The 21,618-nt window shown below is 38.5% G+C and overlaps 2 protein-coding genes across 7 annotated transcripts in view; one reads left to right on the top strand and one right to left on the bottom strand.

Annotated features, from left to right (window-relative positions):
- Window positions 1-33: 33 nt before the first annotated feature.
- Window positions 34-21,618, bottom strand: part of ca12 (carbonic anhydrase XII) — a 27,317-nt gene continuing 5,732 nt past the window's right edge. The window contains exons 1-11 of one of the 6 annotated variants that reach the window (XM_044357736.1): window positions 14,788-15,402; window positions 14,407-14,427; window positions 11,480-11,659; window positions 10,146-10,288; window positions 8,767-8,862; window positions 8,617-8,680; window positions 8,155-8,312; window positions 7,026-7,152; window positions 3,721-3,744; window positions 3,222-3,306; window positions 34-1,378 (exon numbers count right to left, since the gene is read on the bottom strand). In XM_044357736.1, the coding sequence (XP_044213671.1) occupies window positions 1,300-1,378; window positions 3,222-3,306; window positions 3,721-3,744; window positions 7,026-7,152; window positions 8,155-8,312; window positions 8,617-8,680; window positions 8,767-8,862; window positions 10,146-10,288; window positions 11,480-11,659; window positions 14,407-14,427; window positions 14,788-14,851 (1,041 nt within the window). In that variant the 5' untranslated portion in view covers window positions 14,852-15,402 and the 3' untranslated portion in view covers window positions 34-1,299. The other 5 variants (XM_044357737.1, XM_044357733.1, XM_044357732.1 and 2 more) reach the window with 5 other exon arrangements.
- Window positions 18,379-21,618, top strand: part of si:dkeyp-73b11.8 (BPTI/Kunitz domain-containing protein) — a 7,292-nt gene continuing 4,052 nt past the window's right edge. The window contains exon 1 of the mRNA XM_044357738.1: window positions 18,379-21,276. Within this exon, the coding sequence (XP_044213673.1) occupies window positions 21,210-21,276 (67 nt within the window). The 5' untranslated portion in view covers window positions 18,379-21,209. The remainder of the gene's footprint in view (window positions 21,277-21,618) is intronic.

The raw sequence follows: 21,618 nt of genomic DNA, 5'->3' as shown, positions 1-21,618 counted from the left end.
ACACATTAATTCTTTTTTTTTATTCCACATGACAGCAGTTATTTACACAGATTTTACATAAAATAACTGAAAAACACTTACACAAATATCAGAATTTACAATACTGTTTGACACATGTTATGGAAGTGTTTTTTTTTTTTTTTTTTTAAAAAAAAAAGGTATCAGGACATCAACAGTAAGACTGAGGCCCCAAGCAGCAATGAGCAGGAAAACTAATCTTCTGTTGGAGGACTGTTATGGGGGACTATAATACCTTATTGTGGACAAACAGTCACAGTGTGCTTCTCTTTACTGTTTAATTTCCTCTTTACCAGATAGCCTGTAATCACTCTACAGTATCTATAAGTTTGTCTTCTTATGCCATAAGCATGCAAATACTCTACACTGAACATGAACTCAGGAGCAGGCAGAAGAGATTATAACACAGTCAAGATAAACCGTGTGAAGATGACATGATGATGCAATAACACTCCGGCAGTCCTGTTGTCAACTGTACAGGCCTCAGATGAACTGAGAGGAGTGCTGAGGAATTAGTCTTGTGATCTGACTGGCGGACAGGGGTTGGGGTCAGCCCACGTGCAGCCAGGAACACAAAAGCCTTTTTTCTCAGTATTATTCACAGGGAAGGAGCTGTGTGTTCTTGTCTTTGTACGGAGCTAAGCGCCCTTTTATTATAAAATCCATAGAGCAGCTCTAAGTACAGGGTTGGTACAAATGTGGTATAGCCCATCCCTCTCCGGCCACCCTACCATCAGGGATGTCTGTCGTCTCCTATACCCCCTATTGTTTGGACTGCGGTTGGGCCTTCCACCATGCCAGGACAGCCCAAAGGAATGGATGCCATGGTCAGACTTGACCCGAGATTCTCATCACTTCACTTCAGCTCTGGCATAACTGTGTTTGCCTGGAAGCATCTGTGCGGATCTCTCCTTGAGGAGCTCACCACATCATGGTGGATATGAAAGGGGGATTAAAGAGGACAGCTGTTCCTCTTGCTCTAAGGAAATAGTCATACAGCATAAAACACCCTTTTAAAGATCCAGCATGAAGGTCTACCATGTTCTGCCTGCCACAACGCAGCAAAGGAAGTCTAGCCAGGCTGTGGCTTTAAGAAAAAAGGACAGCTTCCCAAAACCCCAGAGCTGCATGCAAACATTATCATGTGATCTACTTAAACCTTGCGTGCTTCCACAAACGTCCAAACTGACCCATATGACAATTTCACAAATACAGTGAGAGAGATGCAAAAGGACAATGGTCTCATGGTCTTTGAAGTGAAGTTTCATTGAGGATGATGAGCTATACCCTTGAGCCATACTCGTCTCTCTCTCCGGTGTTGTATCCAACATCTTTGCTTTTGTCCTGTTCAGCACCAGATCTAAGGAATAAATGAAATCATAATTCATTCAGAATTTAATCATTTATCTGAATTTATGTTATTTGTGGTCTTAAATGCAGTGTTTCCTTTAAGCTTTATATTTGATTTATTATTATTTCTGGAAGAAATTAGCATCATATCTTGGTGTGTGAGGTTTATTTTGCTATCAACATAATGCTTGTCATCTAGTTCCATGATGCATGAGCAAGATGTTAAAGTACTTTAGATGAGTGAAAATAAGGACTTTCTCATTTGTTTTATGAACTTTCAATGTGTCCACATTAACACCTGTTTCCACCTCAGTCAATAGTTGCCCTTTACTGAAACAGTTGACTCTCGTTTTACAAAGAGAAATGATATTGTTGATATTTTGCTGTAAGGAAACATGATTACTTTAGTGAAGCATAGAGAAGAACATTTGAAGAGAGGAAGAACACTGAAGACTGTTTAATGCAGAAAGCCTGCAGCTAACCCATCTGCAATGAGACTGTCACTTAGCTTCTCACCTCCAAAAGCGGATTGTGCCTCATTAGCATCAGAAAATGAAAGAGGAGAAGTGAGGAGACAGCTTCATAGCACGCTTTATCTCTGGGTACTGACACTTCTTCTTTAAATTTGTTCTCATGGACTTTTTTCTGTTTCTCAGATAGGCTAGATTTATGAAAGCAGAAGACATTTGGTGGTGTTTACTTGTTGAAATAGGTTAATTATGATTAGTGTCTAAAGATGAACAGTATCTTTATGTATGAAATTTGGCCATGATAAATGTTTTGAAAGGGCCCTCTTTTATATCAGCCATGTCTACCCTTAAAGTTTTGGAATTTTGTTTTAACTTTCATTTAAGTTTCAATCAACTGCAGTTTTATATACTATGGACATTGTACATAAACATTTGTTTCCCATCCCCCTCATAGTTGTTTCATCCTGAATGCAGAAGTAATAAATTGTTATAGCAATAACACTGAGGGTTCCTCTATAGATTCAGTTCCTTTCATACTAAACCCTGAAAGTTTAGTAGGGGTATCATCTTCAGTCCTGAAAGAAGCAAACATTTCCAGTCATCTCATGCCTGCTGCGATGCATTGCTTTTTAATAAAAATCCCTTCCTTTACACAGTGACTGCGTGCTGTAAAAGTGCTGAGTTATTATTACACTCTCTTCAAAGCTAGTTTTGTTAAGTGCTTAAGTTAATTTTCATATGTGTTCTTAACTATACCACATAAAATCTCTGCTTGTTATACAGTAATGCAAACCCCATAAAAAGACTCCAGGGAATGAGTCTTTTTTATAGAAAACCACAATTATACAAAATGGGATTATAATTTATGCAACGTCACACTGTCAGGGGTGACTGAGAGCAGCACAAGTGAGTGTACATTCGCAAAAATCCAATTTAATGAGGACACAACCCCTATAAATTCCATGTTTTTTTAACTGTTAACACCCACAAACCCAGATGTATGGTTCAATTAAGGTTAACCATTCTCTTGAAATACCCTCTGCAATTGTCCTCTTTATATATATTTATCACCCCCTTAAAAGGAATCATGGAATGCTTTGAATTAGTTCACTGAAAGATATTACTATCAGTTCAGTTATTAAAATGTAATTTTAGGAAGATTCAAGCACACCGACAGCTTCAAACTGGGTACGATACACCTGGTTTGAGCCCTCTGGCAAACAAATCTCACGCTTTTATCTCATGTCTTAATGATGCACATCATCAGACTGACCAGCTTGTCTAGTTCAACAAACAGCACTTTTTTATACAGTATTCTGTGCAGAGCATGATTTCAGCAAGCATAATCATGGTTTTGTCTTGTATTTTTTGCCCTTTACTTACCGTTTTTGCCTTAATAGGTAGTACATTAAAGAGACAATGAGAACAAGTCCCAGTGCAGAGCCCACCAATATGGGAACCAGTAAACCTGCAGAGCAATGGAGCAACAGAAGCAGAAGGGATTAATCAGCATCTTGCACTCACATTCTGCATGTGCTCATTTTGGTATGTGTGCTTGTATGTGTGTAAATGTGCGTGTGGTTTATTTTATGAAAGGTTTATTTTAGTAATGAGTGGCTCTAAAATTGAAGCCATGGCTTCAGATGTTATGTATTATTTTCTTTTACACGTGTAAACTAATTGTCTGCTTCTTCTGGGTCCAATTCAGATAGAGAAAATGTCATTTTAACTCTTGTGTTGCTCATTTAAAACCATTAAAACCACACGAGGGAAAACAAGATGTTAGTGGCTTACAAAGGGAGAATCAATCCTGGATAATTGTGATGTAAAAGAAGATGACATATGTCAAAAAGGAAAATGCAAATATATAAAAACAACATACCAGTGTTCATCCAAGATAGATCAGCTGAGTAACACAGAAAAAAGAGAGAAAATGAATGAACTATATAGAGAAAAAAACCTCTTAGGTATTGTACCATCCAAGAAAGAATAGTTAAAGTGTTAAGGGAACACATGACAGATGAAACAAAGATTTTAAAAAAATGCTGAAAAGTTTGAATTTCATTTAATCTCAACATTCTGCTCTTGTTCAGTCTATCCTGTTTGCTTGAACTTGATGTCAGTAAGAACATCTCAGCCACAAACATAGATGTGCGCACACACACACACACACACACACACACACACACACACACACACACAGAGAGACACACCAACCTTTTAACTTGAAGAATTACTGTACTTACCCAGAGAGGCTGACATAAGTCTTAATGAATAAAATCATTACACAAATCCTTAGGGCTGCAACTAATGATTATTTTTCATTAATCGATTAATTGTTTAGTCTATAAAAAGAGTCCAAAAGAAGTGAAAAACAATCATCACAAAACCATCACAACTTCCCAGAGCCCAAAGTGGTGTCCCTGACCAACAGTCGGATAAAATAAACCAAAAAATGTTTCATTTACTATCATATATGATCAAAAAAACATAAGGAAATCCTCATATTTCAGAATATAGAACCAGAAAATGTTAAAACAATCATTTATCAAAATAATAGACTAATTTACTTTTGATCGACTGATTGATTAATTGTGCAGCTCTACAAATCATGTGATATAACACGAAGTTACTGCATGTGATGATGGAGCCTTTACATGAAATATACCAATATGAAATGAAATATACCAACCAAAACTTAAAAAATATTTTCTATATGATTGAAATCACTGTGGATATTGTCAGTTTAGCATCATTGGTTTCCTGAACCTTGCTTTACTTCTCAAATTCCTGGAGTTCAGGGGTTCTGGACATTGACACAAGTGTGAGAAACAGCACAATACACTTCTCTTTCCCACTTGATACAAAAGACCGAAACTCAGATGAACACAGTAATCTCAAACCTGACAAAGCATAGGAAGACACTTTTTTCTACACTGACCTCAGCCTCTGTTTACAAATGTGCAGCTCAAAACTTTTGACTATAAAGATATAAAAGTTTTTCTTTCGTCTTGCTGCAGAAAAGGACTAAGGAGAGGGGTCAAATACATTTTAAATTTTAAAAAATAGTTAAGAGTGAGAGTTCAATTCAGTGGGAAAGAAATCTGACATGTATGCTTCATGTGCACTGCTTTAATTGAAAATAGTTCTGTATTTTTAGTATGTTTTTCTTACTAATTGTAAATAGCATTTTGACCAGAAGCACAAATTTTAAGAGAAAATGGTGACGCTTGTGCAAATTCTTTTGGTTTAGCTGCATCTCTATATTGTGCAAGACAATAATTACGTGTATAGCTCTACAATTACCATACTATAGAACTGAACTTGGCATACAGTATAATACTATGAATATTCTTTGCCAGGCAGTTTGTGGATATTTACTGTACATGTGGTTTGATGTATATAGATTTACAAACATGAGATTTGTGCTTTATTGTAGTTTATTTTAAAGCATTATCCAGCAAGGCAATATTATGCCAACAGATGTAAAGCTCATATGTGAAAAGGTATACATTTCTCATTTTTGCAGATTGTCAAGACATAAATTTAAAACAAACATTCATATTTTACAGTACTGAGCAAAATACGGGTGATGACTGGTTATGCAGAGCGGGTTCGTGAAAACTACTGTAAGTCATACATGCATACAGTGTTATTTCTGATTAAAAGGATATTGTGATTGTGTGCACATACAGAAAAGAATAATTTAATATTAAATACGTTTGTAAGAAAAAATCATCAGAAGATGACAGATTGGTCAGATGAATGCAGGGCATGGCTTAAAAAGTCTTTCATTGTGGGACCCACGACTGATGTCTGCTACAGAAAGTGACATAATGTGAGTCTCAACTAAGTCCGGAATCTCTCTAGTCTTCCCATTCCATTGGCAAAAGCCAAGGATGTGGATAACCATGGCTGTGTGGTTTCCTGGGAACAGTAGCAGGGGACAGACTGCCGTAGTTTGTCTTTGGCACACTTTGTTTGATTGCTGTGGTCTTCTTCGGATTCATCAAAGCTTTTGTCAGAGAGCGATCTAACTCAAAAGCCTCATCTGTTGGCCGTCCACGCAGAATATGTCTGATAGTGGGGAGGGCCAGGTCTGACTTACAGTTCAGGTAACTCCTGAGGTTGAGCTCAGGGAAAACGGCATCTCTGAGAGCCTGAACCAGCTGGTTCTCACGGTGGGATTGTCTGAGTTGATGGAAAACTCTCTGTTCCAGCGAGACGTAGCACAGTTCATTTTCACCCAGCCCTAACTTTCCCACAGAGCGGTTGGTTGGTTGGCTCTTCTTTCTCAGTGATGGATGCAGCGTTTGTTGCTTGGATTTGGCCAGAGTCCCACTCTTTTGGTTCTTGGGGTATTTCTTCCTGCCAGCATAGAGCTTCTCTGAGCCACTTGGTAGGAGCTTGTAGAGGCCTTCATCAGCTAGGTCTGCGAGGTCACCTACCAGCAGCTGCTGAATGATTCTCTTCCGCTTGAATGAAGAAGTGTATGTAAGAGAACCATGCAGTCCTCTGCCTGCATCAGACACAGAGCCAATCACAACTTGTTAAACATCCCAGGCTGTGGGATATTCCTTGGAACGTCTTTAGACCTTCATGCCCAGCATGCAACAGCTCTGCCTTTGGTGATAAACTAGAAGAACATTGCCTTCTAAATGCCACTCATGAAAGCTAATAGCTGAGGATTCCACCATGCCATGTCAAAACACGTATGCCATTAGAAAAGCATAGCTCTGAGAGTGAAGCTTTGAAAATGAGGAAAACATGCAGATTCATACCGCACCATATGGAGGTAAATACCATACAATCCAGAAAACCAGTCGACCACATAAAAGTGAGCCTTTAGAGACAAATTTAAGGGCTGCAGATGTTCTCAGTATGTCAGTGGAATGGTTAATTGGTTGTGTCTTAAAAGATGGCCTACTTTCCAAGCAGCTCATCAAAGTCAATCAACTCTACAGACGATTAAGAATGACATCAACATGAAAGTGCAACCACAAGCAGGTGATACCATACAAGCCAAAGCCAGTGTGACAGCCCGGTGCTTTGCAGAAGACAAATGAAGAAACATCATTGAAGCTTGTTCTTTTGCCATTTTAAAAGCAGTGCATTGGCTATGTAGACTATGTGACCTTTGCATTCATGCATTCAGTAAAGCGACACCATTTTAAAGACCATACTTACCCTCCTTAAAAGACACCAGGACGACCCGGGTGTCGGCGAGCTGTGGTTTTCTATAGTTGCCACTCAGAGGCACAGGGGCTGAGTCCTGGGCATGGGAGGAGTAGAGGGCTGTTGCCAGGGACAGAAACTGGGAAGACAAAAACAAAACAAACGACTGTTACACACTGACATTTTTCCACACCATTTAAAGGGGACCTATTATGCTCATTTCCAGCTCTATATTTTTATCTTTGGACTCCACTAGAGTAGCTTTGCATGAATCTCAGTTCAAAAAACTCCCTATTTATCTTATACTGCCCCTTTATGCAGCCCCTCAGTTCAGCCTTTCTCTGAAATAGGCCATTTTGGATTCTCCTCCTCTCTGCCCCCCGCCCTAAAAGCCCACTCTGTTCTGATTGGCTAGCTTCAAGAAGCTTCCCTCAACTCTGGGAAAAGGATCCTGAGGCAGCGTAAATAAACTATAGACGGTGGATTTCGCTTCTTGTTCTCGCTCTCTACTCAAAATATAAACTTCTCAAATACATCCATACTTGTTGGAGCCGAAATCCGATCCGAAATATGCGAATGGACAGCACGAACATCCGCAGCGACAATGATTACAGCAGGACGTCTCTGTTTGGTAAGGCTTATTACCTGCTTATTGTCTGACTTCTTTATCCTATCTGTGTTCAGCTCTCAGTACCTTTGGAAATAGCCAAAGAAACGCCATCATGTTAGCAGAGCGGAGCAGTGAACGCCGACGAGAGCAGCTGACACATGCTGCAGCAGATGACATATTAAAGAAATCCAACATGAGCTGACATCAGCTCAGTTTCAAAGTAGAAAAAACCATCAGAAACCGAGTGTTCAAAGCAGTCTGAAGCCTGAACTTTCTGCTGATAGGCATAACTTCTACATATGTTTACCCATTATTTTAAACTTTTGCCACATTTAATATGAACATCCGACACTGTAACTTTTTTTTTTATGACAGAAAATAAGGAACAGCATAAAAAGTCCCCTTTAAGGTTAAACATAAGTGGCAGACATATTAAAGTTTCTGAAATATCAATTAAAAATTAGTTTAACATCAGGCTATTTTTCATACTTCCAAATCTGCATAAGACTGTGACTTTAATTGATAAAGCACCTGTTTGCGAGAAATTGTCACGTGATTCCTGAACACTGTCCACAGTACACTTGGATAGCACGGAGGAGTCGTCAGTGACCCATCATAGCGATAATACTCATCCAAACGTGCAGGCAGGAGAGATCTGATGTTGAAACCAGGCACCTGTACTTTCTGATCTGTAAGTAGAAATGAAAAACAGATGTAATTTGTACCTGTTTAACAACTATTTATGTCATATATAATGGCCACATGAATAAGCTGATGAAGAGTTTGGAGATTCTGACCACAGCCGTAGTTTGTTTATGTGTTAAAAGTCTTGAGTAGCCTTTCAAGTATATTTTCAATGTCTGTAGGTGGATGAGGTATCACAAAAATACTGGCCAATCAACCAGGCTAGCTGTATTGTTAACTACTCTAACATTCAGTGTGGTTTAATTGCAAAACAAACCCTGCTAAAGGAGAGCATCATGTTAGACTCACCTCTGTATTTGATGCCGTTGATGAACTTTAGAAACTGTTCAAAGGCCGGATTGAACTGCCCAACCTATATGAAAAGGTAGTTAGATGGTTCTGCTCCACAGAGGTTCACAGTTCACTGTCCCTTACACCACAGAGTTCATAGCGCCTCACCTCAATCAGGACACCCAGCACAGCCAGGCCATCCGATTTGTCTACAGCCATGGACATATTGGGGTACTTGTCTGAATTGAAGTGTACCACATGCATCTGTAAAGAAAAAGAGAAGTAATTCATGATCCAATGCATAAGAAAGCAGCAGCTGTTGTAGTCTTTTTAACTAGTTGTTGGTCTATTACAGTAAAAAAACACTAGACTACCAGATTGTCATTTGTTTTGGTGACAGTATTGTGTATTTAGCGCAAGTCATGTTAGTCATTCAAGCCACATATGACCAACACTTTATTTACGGATCATGTTCCATCTTTTAATTTAAATTAAGATTGACATTTGCACAATTTCTGGGAAATGTTCAATGTCCCATCATTCCGTCCCTCTGAAACATGTCATCAACAAAACTGTGGTTCTGGTGCCTGGAGAGACTTGAAAAAGATGCATGATCTCGATGTGTCCACTGAGAAACTCAGGTCAAACCACAGCACCTTATATGTGGCTGTGCTGCAGCTGGGGCATGGCAACATAAAAGCACACAGGTTGTAACCATTTCAGTGTCTACCCACTGTAATTCCTATTATACCAAATTATACAAAATAGATTCTTATTTTTTCATGCCATAAAAGAGAATCTTACTTTTAAAGTTTATGGTCACATCTTCTGCCTTACTTAACATACCAAAATAAATAGAGAAAACTGGAGTGTGAAAACTGCTTACAGGGCTTGACACATTCAATAGCAGAGACAGCCACTCCTTTACAGAGGTGGTTGTAAACCAAAGCATATAATAGGCTGGTACTCTAATCCCCTTAAACCCTGCAGAAATGAGACATGCCGCCATACTGTACATACTGAGGCTGACTGAAAATATGTCTTTGCCTTTTAGCATGTGGTAAAATATGATAATTTGATCGGCAAATGGAATGATTTATTAGAAAAAAACTGAGCTTAAACTGTCCTCTCTTAAAGACATGTAGTGAATCATGTCTTTCTACAGCTTGCATATAAATTCACAATGTGTTTATTGTTATAAACTTTAATTAGAATGTGTTTTAAACAAGCATTCAATTGTGCTTAATCCACAATAAGCACTGTCTGAAACTGTAGATCAAGTAGATGTAAACTGAATGTCTGCACCACTGTTAAGAAACTGGAGCAGTAATGTGCAGATGCAGACCTTTTGTAAAGCCTTGAAGGGTGTCCGTGACTCTGTGTCCTCTCTACCAGTCAAATGTTACATGTTTAAGTCATAAAGTATTAAATCATTTGGACACAAAGATGCAGTCGCCTGATGCTGCAGATAAAATGAATGGATATTTAAATGCATTTACTTTGAACATCAGTTGCGAGTAATAAGAAGTGGTGTTTGCTTTGTTTACCTCTGCTGCATACTGCTTACTGTTCACCATGTGTTCAGAGCCTGCAGGCCTGTTAAAGGAGCCCCAATGGAAATGGAGTTGAGCTGCAGTGTAACGATGAGGGAAGCTAGAGATGTGCATCTTGGAGGGCAGTGATATTTGCACTGTGGATCAAATGAAACATTACATTTAACATAAGATAAACCGAGGAGTTCAGTGTGGCATACTCTCTGCTGTTCTTTTGCAAAAGCTGTGTAGTTACGTTTAAGTTACTTCATGGTGGAGTGAGATGCACTGTCCACATGTTCGTCAGTGTATGATGAATGTTTATAAGTAAAAAAACCTCTGTCAGCGTATTTCAGACACACGTCACACTGATGATGCCTTGTGAAGCTTGTGGCTTTAAGGCCCGTCAGGCATGCACACATAAGCATTTGTCTGGTCTTTGCAACCTGTTAGTTTTACTTGTGCCAATATAACAGCAACTGCACTATCAACAACACAGGGCAGACATTACACACATGTTTGGCAATACAGACGCTTTCACTGAAGTTCCTTATATATTGCAATTTCTCCATCATGTTTCAAGAAATCTATGAGAAACTAACCTAACCTTTCCTGCAGCACGCTGTTCAGTGCCACAGTAAACGTCACTTTTCTCTGACTGAAACTCTTTTTTTTAAATCTTCAAACAAAGTACGATCCTTCAACAACCTGTAATTGTGTGGAATAATCACAATGATCTATGTTAGTCATCCAAATATTATTTTTTCTGTGGCACATGGGCATGGTTGTTTATGTTAGGATTGCTATATTTAGCAATAAAATTTAATACTGGGTTATAAATAGATATTGAACATTCTTGCAGATAAACTGATGCTGGTATCTGTTGTTAAGATACATCAGTGTAGGCAGAAAAGAAGACTAATCTCTGCTCATATTTTCCCAGACTAAATATGAAGCTCTTTCTTTGGGTGAAAGGACAGCTGAGATAATAAGAGAGTGATTATGGAAAATTGCTGTTGTAGACGTAGAAAGAAGATCCTCCCATCATTTTCTGTAGGTTGGACCCAGAAATTTCTGTAGGACCCAGGAATTAGGTCTCTACAGCAAGGACAGACTCCTTGTTTACAGTATATGGACCATTTCTAATGGTTATGTGTGTCACTTTAATTCGAAGAATTTCTAAATCCCAAGCCAAACAAAATGTGGTGCGCACTTTAGCTGTTATAAAATATTTGATTTGTTGATGCACAGTTTTGTTACCTATTATTAACCAGGTTTAAAATACCCATTACATTTCAGTTACCAAACATCATAACGTGTTTTATGAATAACGCTGATGACATACTCACCAGAATGTCCGTTATTTCCAAGAGTGAGCTGCTCGTTGCGTGACAAATTGTAGCCGTGAACCTCAATTGGACGTAAAGTTGGGTCAAACCTCATGAGCTCTGACTTGATGTCTATTGGAGACTGGAAAGCTCCACCACAATATGGATAGTTTTTGGACCATTGGTGCTCTCCCAGTGGCCCTGCAACAGGATCAGTATAAGTTATTTTCAATAAATTGGTTTTAGGACTTGACTGTGGCTTGATGTAGTCCAAATGTCATTTTCACTATAACTTGAAGTAAATTATTTTGATATACAGGGAAACTACATATATTCTAAGTAATCTGAACAGTGAATTGTTATATTTTCAAATGTTAAAAGGGCTGTAAACCTGAACAGAGGATGGCTCAGAAGAGGGCCAGGGCTTGTCCTGGCTTACTGAATATTATATCTGTAATCAAAGTGAAGTATTATTATCTATGTACAAGGGAGCATGGGAGAGGCCCGTGGCTCCACTCTTGGCCCTCTCTAAAGCAGCAAGAGTGAGAACCAGGCTGTTGTTTGTGGGGAGAGCCAGTGAGAACGCTGTCTCTCTCCAAATGAGAGGTTTCTATAAAGCAAAGGACACTGAAAATGGCCACATTTGCAGATCAAGTCATGCAGTTTACAAAGTGACCTCAGCTGCATGAGGGTGTCTCTCAATAGCGCTTCTCAGGGGGCAATGAGGCACATTGGCTTCAGAAATAATAGAAGAGAATAAGACAAAAATGTTAATGAGAAATTTACGCAGAATGAAAGGAAATCAGGAAACTCTTGAGTGTGTCCACTGAAATGTCAGGATCCACACTGAGCTTTTCATCCATGATGCTTAGTGTTAAGTGAAGCTATTAGTTACAGATGAATGGATCCTATCAAATCTGAAAAAACACGATTGTAGCTGCATAAAAAAATCATGAAAGGCCCACAATGTACCAGCACTCTCATCACTTCTGCATATTCGCCACCAAGTCATTATCTGTCCAGAATTCATCCAAAATTCACCATTCACCATATGCCAGCTGACCGTGGTTAAATATGAATGATGCAGCATGAAGTCCCGACTGTCACTTCCCAGATGAATGTGGATTGACTGTACAAGACATGTCAAAAGGCATCAAGTGAAGCTGTGAAATCACTGAATACTTGTTTGGAGCAAAACTCAAGTTCAATCTAGGCAAACCCTCCCTATAATAAGAAAGAAAGTTACTCTTATGGCTATAATTACTCCAGTTCATTTGCTGTTTTAATTAGACCCAGCCTGCCCTTTAATAATGGCCTTGAGTGGCCTTTAAGCACTCCTTGGCAGTTCTTAGTAGAACATACATGACTGTGATTACTTTTTTTAAAATATGGGGTATTTTGTGTGTAAAAGGAATGTTAAATCATGAGATTTATGTAAGGGTATAGTAAATCCTTCAACTGGATAACATCAACAGTCAGGATGACAAAAACACAATAGTAGAGCAGGGCGAGGAAACTACAACAGTCATCATCAACATCATTTATTTTACTCCCATGTTAAGCTTCACTGTTTTGTCCTCTTCCAGAGGGTGGAGTGTTGAGGTGAAGATAATTCAGATGACTCAGCTGTGCCCCCGTCAAGTGCTACCAGCCCTCTGGACTACTGACTACTGTGACAAGGCCTCTCGAGGGTTTGATTGTAACTGAGGATGAAATCCACCACGCTGCACTTAGGAGGAGCCTGAGGTTTTTTCTTCTTCTTTTTTTTTTTTTTTTTTTTTTTTACATCAGCTCTTTTCTACAATAGTCATCACAAACCTTTCCAATTTCGTTACTAGTTAATTTGTTATCAAAGATAATAGTAAAAGTTTCTGATAGTTTGACTGTTGCATTTAGTACATATAATGTTAAGGATCCAGGTGTTTACAATTGATCATGTTTACATTGGCTCAATCACATTGTTGAAGTATTCCCTGTACTGATGCATAAATTTGAAATTTTGCTATTTTTTCCCCATTGATTGGTTGTTTCTATTTTCTAAATTTCTGCATGTAGATAATGAACAGCTGTGTAAACTGCATCCTCAAAGGCTCATTTGTTCCCATTAATGCCAAACCCCTGCTATAATAAAAACTGAGTGGATCAGCCTTCCTCAGAGGTCCAAATTAAGCGAGGAAAATTTCCACTAACTATAATCGTTTGACTCTAAATAACTGTGCATAGAAGTAGCTCTTTTCTTATTCATCCCCGATGTGCGTGTGTAAAAGAATTTGAACACTTGAAAGTTATCGTTAAAAGAGGACAGCAAGTTTGATTAATGATTGTGGTGAAAACTGAGTTGAATTATTGTCCAAAAATGATAATGCATTGAATTTCTACACCTGCTTTTTTTATTGTTTTAACATTCAGTTCCCAACAGACTGTTGAGAAGCAGTGACACAGTGATAAGAGGTCACGCTCTGAGCGTGGTTTATATAAGATATAGTCATGGTTCAAGAAGTCCCTTCCCATGGACCTTAAGGCAAGAGACACAAGCAGTAAATCACTTATGTTGTAATTTCAGAGTATGTAATGACCTCTACAATTACGTGAGGTGACAGGGGGATGTCAGTAGTTGTCTTTGGAGGTCAAAGAAGGGTTACAAGGCACACACATTTGATACTGTCATCACTTCCGTCTTACTATTTGACAATGCTAATTCAAAGCCTTGCTGTGGGGGGGTGAAACAACGATAACATCTTCTCTGACTCAGTTATTGCCTCATCTGTGTATAACATCAAACTGATTCTTAACACGCCATTAGGTAATGCTGGTTTTGGGGGTGGAGCAGGGAATGATCAGGACATAAAATGCATATCAGCTGGGATTTCACATGTACAAAGGATGAAAACCGGATGAGTTTATTATCTACAACTAACGGATTGTTGGGAAAATAGGATCAGACTTACCAGTGTATGTCCACTTGGCACCTGAAACAGACAGGAGAAAATATTACTGTAGATTAAAAATGTAATCACAATATCACAGTTTCACACATTTAAAAAGATACAGGACAATTTCTCTTATTAATAAACCATAACAAAGTGAAAGCAATTTAACTGGAAGAGATATCTAGAGTACTAATCTCAGAGCTAAGTGGTCACATTTCAATCATGTCATCCTTACTCTACAGAAGAGGGATAAGACACTTGCCATGAAGCATCCTTTCTTCAAGTGCTAAATGGCCCAAATACCCTGCTGTCAAACAATATTTTCTTCCTCTTTCTACTTATTACAAATCTACAAGTACATCTAAAGTTTCTACATCTTGCACTCAGCAAGGGTCTTACCATGCAGCACGTTGAACAAAGTCAGTTGCAGCAAAACGATGGATATGGAGCTCAGAAACAGCATCTTGATTCTCTCAGCCCTCCCTCGTGTGAGATAGCTTGATGTTCACTCGGTGCAGAGCAGCCACTTGGAGCACCAGAGCGCCAGCCTTTTAAACCGGCTTTTATACTCATGTTGTCAGCTTCATTGTAGCTTGCACTGACGTCAGAGCAACAACAAAACCAGCCTCCAGAGTCATATGGTCACCGAAGAGTGACAACTCAACAGCGGCGACCGCATCCACGCCAAGTCACTCATTTAGGGCGCAAAGCGACCTCAAACCTGCCGGCAGGACGAAGGATGCGGTATCCAGATGTGCCGGTGTTACACCGTATTTGGTGACCCATCAGATTCTGTCACCTGCAGTGTTGGAAGAAGTGCTCAGATCCTTTACTTGAGTAAAAGTATCAATGCCACAATGAAAAATACACCATTACAAGTAAAAATCCTGCATTAAAATCCTACTGAAATTACTAAAGTCGGCACAGCCCGATTGCAAAATTAGTACTTTTACTTTCTACTTATCAATTTAGCTGGTAATACTTCTATATTTTTACTTAAGTATGATTTTAAATGCAGGACCATTACTTGTAATTAACTATTTTTACATTGTGGTATTGATATTTTTACTTAAGTAAAGGATCTGAGTACTTTTCCTCAACGCTGCAGGTCACAGAGTCTGGTGGGTCACCAAATACGGTATAACACCGGTGTTACAGAAAAATCTGTAAACCTTGGTTGACACCACTTTTAACATTCCTATTAATCACCTCAACGGTACTATTTCAAAGCTGTATAACACTGCACCAATCTTCAGTCTCTGATAATTTTGCGCATTACGTGACCCGCGAATCTTAATATAGAGAGAATGAGGTTTGGCAGTCATTTTTGAAACGCGTCCACACGTCATCTATTTGTGCCCGTCACGGAGTCTTACAATGTAAAGTAGTTCATTGAGTCCGCTGGTCTAAAAGCAAACTGGCCCGCGTTTATTCTGGCACTGACCCAAATTATGATAAATGTCACCTAGGACCACCTAATCTCACCCACATGTTTTGGACTTGACCCGCCCTTTCTCTATTCTGGAAATCTTGTCAGCCATCACATCTGTTAATATCCACCCCTCAACCTTAGTTGGCCCTCTCGGTGCTCTACAGACTGACCGTCCACTGCCGTCGTACTTCACTGAAGCTTTTCTCACATTACTTGCGAGGCGTGTTATTCTGATGCACTGGAATAATCCTCGCCCCCCTCTCTCGCACCCAGTGGATAAAGGATGCCCTATCCTATGTGAAATGAGAGAAAATTAAACATTCCCTTCGTGGCTCTAATTTATGCAAAAATTTGGCAACCTTTCTAGGGCATGTCAAGTACCTCCAGCTGGATGTTCCTATTGATCGAGCGACCCCCCGCATACTGATCCAATTTCTTGCACCTCCTGGCCGAGTTCTGCTTTCCCCACGCTGTTAACACGCAGTACGTTTAGTATGTTACTGTCTCCAAAATGTCTTGTAGTTTGGATGTTTTTTTGTTTTTGTTTTTAAATCATTGTTGTTCATTATTATTGTTAATATTACCCTCCCGTGTCTCAGTATCATTACTACTGTTGATGTTTACCTCACCTTACAGGATGTTTTTTTTTCTTTTTTTACTTGGTCATATATACGAGGGTTTACGTTTATTTAAGTATGTGTGTGATTGTGTTCATTCAAAATTTCATAAATAAATCAGATATAAAACAACAACAACAACAAACTGTGACCCACCATGTTCTGTGACGCTGAAGGGTGAAGAGACAAAGGTTTCTAAGGGGCCACTGGCACCCACTTTACCCTCCTCCCAAAAAGTCGCTAATCACTGCATCCCCGCAAATGCCCCTCTACTGCAACAATTACAGTAAAAAGACGTTTCAATCATTCCCGTCCACTCTTAGACATTAGATAAAATAAAGCTGGCAAAGATGAAATGGGAAGAATATTTACATTTTAATCCAACCAAAGACGACATTGTCACACAAATCAAATGCATACAGTGTACATTGCAACTAATAAAACTGTTTCAGTGCCGTGTGTTAAGCTGTTTAAGTCTGAGCCGTTAAAGAGGTGCTCCCAAAGTTTATTTAGGCTATTGTAGGCTATGAATGACATTTTCACAACAGCATGACATGTTGATAATTTGCTAAGTTGAAGCAATAATGTTTTTGGGGTTTTTTTCTCAGTTGTCGTTAAATATGGATTTGGGGCATGGCATAAGGAAGTGTTACTGTCCTGAGGGCTCCAAAGGCAGACCCCGGCTCCAACATTTTTGACCCTTTTGAAATACAGGGTCACCATTTTTGATAAATGCCAAGCTATTGAAATACAATATGACCTTGTTAGTAAAGTGCATCAAGAGGCTGGAGAAAACACTGTGAAACAGATTTGAGATGTTTTTTCCCTTCACCCCACCTTTCTGCAAGTTGAAGTTGAGGTTTGTTTGAAGCCCACTGTCTTACAATACACTGAAATACAATTAACATTAAGTTGGGGCAGAATATAAAACGAATACTTAAAAAATGATGCCTACCACAACAATGTACGCCATATACATACATACATAAAATAATAAAAAATAAATAAATAATTGCATTTACCTTTAACTTTGTAGCCTCATGATAAGTTTACAGACCTATGTACCTAAGTACCCCTCCACCCAAAAATGTGTTTTTCTTATTGTTTCTTGACTGAATGTTTGACCTTCACTGTGCAGAATGATGTATGTGCAGAGACACTGGATGGCTGTTTTCATATTCATCTGCTGAAGGGGGGAAGTTTCTCTGTGCTCACTTTAAATCTCAGTTTAAAGGATATGTTTTTTTCAAGTCTCTCTTAAAACAATAGTTTGGTGCAGTGAAACAGGTTTTGCTCACTGTAATCATCTCTCTTGCTCACACTGGCCATAAGAAGATGTCCTCCAAATGCATTTATAATGTAAGTGATGTGGGACAAAATCCACAGTCCTTGATTTGAGAAAAAAATTATTATAAAGTTTATCTGAAGATAACATGAGCCTTCAGCCATCTGAGTTAGTCAGATAATATCTTCAAAGTTGACAATTAACATAGCCTACAGTGTTATCCTGTTCAGCTGCAGTGGAAGGATCATAACAAAAAGAGGGAATTTGGCACTAAAATGACAGGAACTTTGAAAGATGTTGATGTGATTTGACTCATTTGGATGGGTGAAGCTTCATATTAGCTTCAAATAAACTTTCAAATACACTTTTGCACAGAAGTAGGGCTGTGGATTTTGGCTCCCATCACTTACATTGAAAGTACATTATGAAGGGATCTCTTAATGGTCAGTATGAACAATAAAAACAACACATGCCAATGTTCATTTGGGCATCTAGCTATTGTTTTAGGACAGACTTGAAAAATTGTGAACTTATCCTTTAAGACATGTTTGTATGAGCATGGTTTTGTGACATCACAACTAGTCATCATAATAATATAATAAAATAAACATTATTTATACAACACTTTTCAAAAACAAAGTTACAAAGTGCTTTACATGGTTGAACCAGGATTAAAACATTTCAGGACTGAGGCAAGTAAGATCAGGCAATTAAAATAATACAAAAAATGGAATAAAATCCCCAACAATAAAGATAAAAAAACAAACAACAGTAAACAGGTAAGACATGTATCCTTCCTGTTTTAGTGTGCTAGAATTAATAAAAGGTTTTTTTTTAAAAAGATATGTTTTGAGAAGTGATTTAAAAGATGTCGCTGATCCTGCAAGCCTCAGATTCTTGGGCAAGGAGTCCAGAGCTGAGGAGCCCTTACTGCAAACACCTTTAGTCTTGAGCTGGGGCTTAGAAAGACACAGCAGAGCCCTGCCTGAGGATCTGAGGCCACGCTCTGGCTCATAGCGGAGCAGCAATTCAGCAATGTACCTGGGAGCTGAACCAAGAAGTGCTTTAAATGTGATCAGTAAAATCGTTAAATCAATTATAAAACTTACTGGTAACCAGTGAAGAGAGGCTAAAACAGGGCTGATCTCCTCCTCTAGTATTTATTAAAAGCCAAGCAGTTTTGTACCAGCTGAAGGTGTGAGATTGTTTTCTGGCTTAATCCTGAACACAATGAATTACAGTAATATAACTGAGATGAAATAAATGCATGGATGACCTTCTCGAGATCAGACTGAGAGGGAAAAGACCTGATTTTTGAGATGCTGGATGGACTTTGGGGGACCAAAGAGAGTTATTTCTGATTTGTTGCCCTCTTCACTGTTTTTTTAATGAACATAAATTTTTGTGTCATCTGCATAACAATGGTTCTGGATTTTTGTGTTTACATATATGTCCTAGAGGGAGCATATATATACAGAACAACAAGGGGCCAAGGATGGAGCCTTGGGGAACACCGCAAGTCAGAGTGGCCACAGAAGAGGAGACATGGTGCTATGACAGCACAGAAACCTGATTGAAATTTGACAAAAAAATATCATAATTATTTATAAAGGAAATCAACTCTAAGTGGCCAATCGTCTTTTTTTTTTTTATCAAACTTTTGATAAAAACAGTAACTTAGAAATGGGTGTAAAATCTTTAAAATCTGTAGGGTCAAGGTTAGGTTTCTTGAGCAGTGGGTGAACTACTGTGTTTAAGGCATGAGGGAACACAGCCAGTGGACAGAAAGCTATTTACAATAGATAAAATAGCAGGACCAACACTGTTAAAAACCTCTTTGAGAAATCTGGCAGGCATAAGATCTGAAGGGGAAAAAAAGTGCACATTGAAAGGGCCTCAAAGTTATTGAGCAGAGGGGTTGCAATGTGGAGAAGGAGAAGGGTCACTGATTACATGACCAATCTGGAGTTTTATTTCATTTATTTGTTTGTGAAGAAGGATAAAATTTGCTCACAGATCATGTTTGTGGCTTCAGTTTATTGGCTGATACTGATTATGATTATTGGCTAGGAGAGTTAATTACAGATTTGATGGTTTTGAAAAGAATTCTGGGGTTATGATGGTTTGTTGTAATGATGTTGGAGAAATAGGAGGACCTGGCTTCTTTTACTATTATTTCTACTATTATTTTTGATAGGCAGACATTAGTTCTTTCATAATTTGATATGACACTACCAGGCTGTCCTTTTTCCATTTTTGTTCAGCTTGTCTGCATTTTCTCTTTATTTCTTTGGTATAGTTATTTAGCCAACGTGTGCTGCGAGTTGATTGACATTCTGGATTTTTACAGGTGCTATGGAGTCAAGTACATTTTAACATGTATTGTTGAAGTTGTTTAGTAATTCTTCTGTAGACAAATTTGATTTGTGGCTATTGCTATGTGTAGATGCAGTGGTGAAGGCCTTGTGAAATCTTTCAGCATAGTTTGTATTGAAGAAACATAAGTAGCCACTGTGGGAGCAGCGGGTGGAAAGAGGGATTTAAAAGTAATAGCTTTGTGGTCAGACACACATGAGCTAGCCTCACAGAGATCAACACTATCAAGAATAAAACAAGGGACAGTAAATGTCCAGGGTGTGGCCCTTTAAGTGAGTGGCACTGACTGAGTGAGATTAAAAGAATGCACAATGTTTATAAAATCCATAGTAAAAGAGGATCCAGGGGGTAGCATATATGTAAGTCACCTAAAATCAAGACTCTGTCAAAGTGAGGCATACTAAGAGCTATCTATCTATCTATCTATCTATAATATAATTTTTTTTAAAATGTATGAAATCATTTTTTCTCTTTCTTGCCTCTTGATGAGCATACTCACACATTAAAGATGAGGGTTTTATGCTGCAAAAATGGAAAGGTGATGTGAGTATGTCAGCTGAAATGACTAAATAAGAGGATAGTTCTCCCTGAGGTAAATCTATGATGAGGGAGGGTGTTGAACTTGTCCTTTACACGTTTTCTTTTAATCAAGCCCTCTGAAAAAGGAGGGGTTGCATTTGCAAATTTCTCCGGGTAATCTCAGTTCCGATGTTTAAGGTCTCAACACGCATCATGAAATGACAAAACAACCTGTCTAACTGTTCTTAAATATGCTGATCTGTGCCCTCAGTCTACCCATGTATCATGCTGCTCCCACTAATACAAAATAAGGAGTTGTTTCAAATGAAACACACACTATTACATATTGAGTTCTGTATATAGAGTTGTTTTTTCTGGTCACACCCTAATATAAAAAACACTAACCTACTTATACCTGTGATAAAGGTAATAAAAAGGGGAAGATGTCTATACCTGCTGTAAACTTTTGTTTCGATTGAAGGTGAATCATTGGGGAAATATTGGTCCAAAGGTCAGTGATGATAACCCACTCCCACTGTAGTTTACAACCTTCACTCACTCCAGGAAAGACTGCACAAAGACAACCAGCAAAATGAAGCACCTGCTAATTTTTGGGATTGCTTTTGCTGCATTCCACATCTGCAAATCCAACAAACCAGGTAAATTTTCATTTAGCAAGTATATTAAACTATTTTCTTTTAAAATTATAGTTGATTTAAAACCATAACCAAAGACCAGTTTATAGACCTGAAGTTAAGTTTTAAGAATAGGCCAGGCTTTCAGCACATGACCTTTACTGAAAATGAGGAATGTCTAGCCTTGTGTGTTGCTGCAGTTTTAAACAAGTACAAAATATGGTGTTTTACGTATTTTCTGTGTGGTTGTCAAAGTATTAATTATCCTTTTTTGCTGAGACTAAATCAGGAAGATAAAGCTTCACCTTCAGTCCTTTCCGAGCAACATGGCGGTTATATGGGCAGTTTGATCTCTCAGTTTTTAAG

The sequence above is a fragment of the Thunnus albacares genome, chromosome 7, assembly GCF_914725855.1.
Source record: "Thunnus albacares chromosome 7, fThuAlb1.1, whole genome shotgun sequence".
Lineage (NCBI taxonomy): Eukaryota > Metazoa > Chordata > Actinopteri > Scombriformes > Scombridae > Thunnus > Thunnus albacares.
The sequence above is the reverse complement of the archived record's forward strand: the minus strand, read 5'-3'. Positions and strand labels throughout refer to the sequence as shown.